The sequence below is a fragment of the Chanos chanos genome, chromosome 15 (assembly GCF_902362185.1).
Source record: "Chanos chanos chromosome 15, fChaCha1.1, whole genome shotgun sequence".
NCBI lineage: Eukaryota > Metazoa > Chordata > Actinopteri > Gonorynchiformes > Chanidae > Chanos > Chanos chanos.
Window position 1 is genome coordinate 3959947 of NC_044509.1, and position 2500 is coordinate 3962446.

The following is a 2500-nucleotide window of genomic DNA, read 5'->3' on the forward strand; positions in this document are numbered from 1 at the left end:
AAGAGACATTTACTCACTGTCTGCACACAGAATTTTTGCACAGACATCTGCACAGATATTTCGTCACCTAATACAATTTACAATTTGGTATTTAGCAGACGCTTTTAGCCAAAGCCACTTACAATAAGTGCATAATACAATTCTGTTTACTGTACACAATGTTCTTTGGATATTTTTATTATTTTCTTTTGTTTCTACTTTATAATACCTCGTGTTCCTTTGATAAACAGCATTCGGGGTGGAAGCCAAAGGAAGAATGTCACGGTACGGGGAAATCAGTTTTAACCGTGCGCGTGACAGTAAACACTTTGATTTTGGTACCTTTGTGGTCTTTCAGGCTCCGTGTCTCCAGCGCTCCGGTCGACCCAGTCTCAGACTCCACATCGTCCACAGACGGACGCTCTGACACGTCTGACGGTGTCGTCTCGTCGGGGTCCTGGTGAGGGGCGGAGCCACAGTGGTTTTGGGGCGTGCCTGGTGAGTGCTCCCCGTGCAGGGCCGCGTCCATGGCGGCAGCGTAGCCAATCGACATCGCTGAGTCGTCCTCTGTGATCGGGACCTGGTCGGGGGGCGGGGGTCACATTAAAAAAAATATTCAGATAAAGCAGTTTGATTATTAAAAGACAGATGCATTTCTCTGTTTTCATTGCCAACTCTTAAAGTTCGAATGAAATCAAACGAAATCTCCAAGGACCAAAGGTGAGTTTTATATCTTAGGGTTGAAGAGATGCATTCTGGTGACAGCAAAAGATATGTCTATGTTGTACATATGTGGTCACATGAACCGTTGCCCAGACCACTGTTAGCGACGTCGTGCTCTGGGTCTGACCTTTGACACTCCAGAGATGATGAGCGTGCTCCGTTTGGTGGGCGTCTTCTTGGGCACTTTACTGGCCGATTCGGTCAGCTGTCGGATCGCCGTCTCGGCGACCGGATCCAGCCCGTTAGAGAGGGGACTTTCAGCTGTGGTACGCAACACACACACACACACACACACAAAATGAGATGTTAGGATGAAAGATGTCTTCCCCCTCATTTACCTCAATGTGGAAAGACCAGTTATGAATGATTAACAATGAATATGCACGGCTTTGCACAGTGAAGGTTGATTGGCTGAGGTTATCAGCCAGTCATATGTGAGAACTCACAGCTGGGGGAGGAGCTAACACTGGCTGTGCTCTGCAGGCTGTCTGTGAGAACCACCGGCCTTTTCTCCGTCACCTCCACCTTAGAGGGTGATCTGGATGGAGAGTCCCCTGGGGTTGACGCAGAGGGAACAGGAATACAACATAAACCAATCACAAAAGACAAGAACGCCATGAGCTGAGACTTGTGAGATCCTGTAAAAATGCATCTAGAAACATAGCATGTTGAGGACCTGCAGTAAAATAAAACATAAACGCACTTTTGTGACTCCTTTAAAAAAAAACCCAAAAAACCTGCATATTTACAGAGTCTGTGTTTTTTAACTGGTGACCAGTTTTACGTTTTCCTGCCTGCAACCACTCCTTACCCATTTTACGGTCCAGTTTCGGTCGAGACTGGATCGTGGTCACCGTGGTAACTATGGTACCGTCCGGCATGATGGTACGGTCCACGTCCACCTTCTTAGACGGCGTGAGGGAAGAACGGAGGGGAGTGACGTTATTGCATCCACGAATGTCACCTGACTCCAAATACAGCAGCTACAGGGGGAAAACCAGACACAGGGGGTCAAAGGCAATGTCTACATGATTTTAAATAAGTAAGAATGGAGTATAAGAGAGGAGGAAGAGACAAAGGACAAACAGAGGTCAAACAGCAGAGTGCTGTAATTAAGTAAGTATTTCAGTAATTAACTATGCATTACAGTAATTAAGTAAGCATTTCAGTAATTAACTATGCATTATAGTAATTAAGTGTGTACTCAAGAGTAATTTAGTATGTATTTCAGTTGTTAACTATGCATTACAGTAATTTAATAAGTATTCTGTAGTCGGGTGTGGGTTATTCTGGGAACCAGTTGGACTAGTGGACTATTCCACATACCAGCTGTGCTGTATCAGATCAGTAAAGATGTAAACAGGGTAAAACTGCTGCCAAGAACTTGTCATCCAAGACTGTTTGAGGGTTTTTCTTTGTTTGTTTGGGGGTTTTTAGATGTATTCAACACCTTGTACATAACTGCTGCTGAGACTGACCGAACTGAACAAACTGAACTGATCTGGAGGTCTGATGATCTGAAATCTGTCTATGACTGAAACAGCCTGTGGTAACCTTAATCATGACAAAATCTTTAATCCAAATTAGAATAGTTGCCATGTATTTTAACATTCCACTTACTTCCAAGGTGACCGTAGCAGTCTCTGACATACCGGGACCAGGGTTGATTGACAACACGTGTTGTCCAGTGGGGCTCTTTTTCAAGAGGTCCAACGGCAAGGAGGCGTGACCAGGCAAGAATTCTGCCGCCCAAAAAAAACAAACAAGATACAACCTTGTAAGGAGAGAACATGCTGAG

The 2500-nt window shown here is 44.8% G+C and overlaps 1 protein-coding gene across 1 annotated transcript in view; it reads right to left on the reverse strand.

Moving 5' to 3' along the window:
- The window catches only part of c2cd2l (c2cd2 like), a 21903-nt gene that overhangs the window by 1778 nt on the left and 17625 nt on the right, over positions 1 to 2500 (reverse strand). The window contains exons 9-13 of the mRNA XM_030792875.1: positions 2323 to 2444; positions 1514 to 1685; positions 1149 to 1256; positions 830 to 963; positions 322 to 559 (exon numbers count right to left, since the gene is read on the reverse strand). Of these exons, the coding sequence (XP_030648735.1) occupies positions 322 to 559; positions 830 to 963; positions 1149 to 1256; positions 1514 to 1685; positions 2323 to 2444 (774 nt within the window). The remainder of the gene's footprint in view (positions 1 to 321; positions 560 to 829; positions 964 to 1148; positions 1257 to 1513; positions 1686 to 2322; positions 2445 to 2500) is intronic.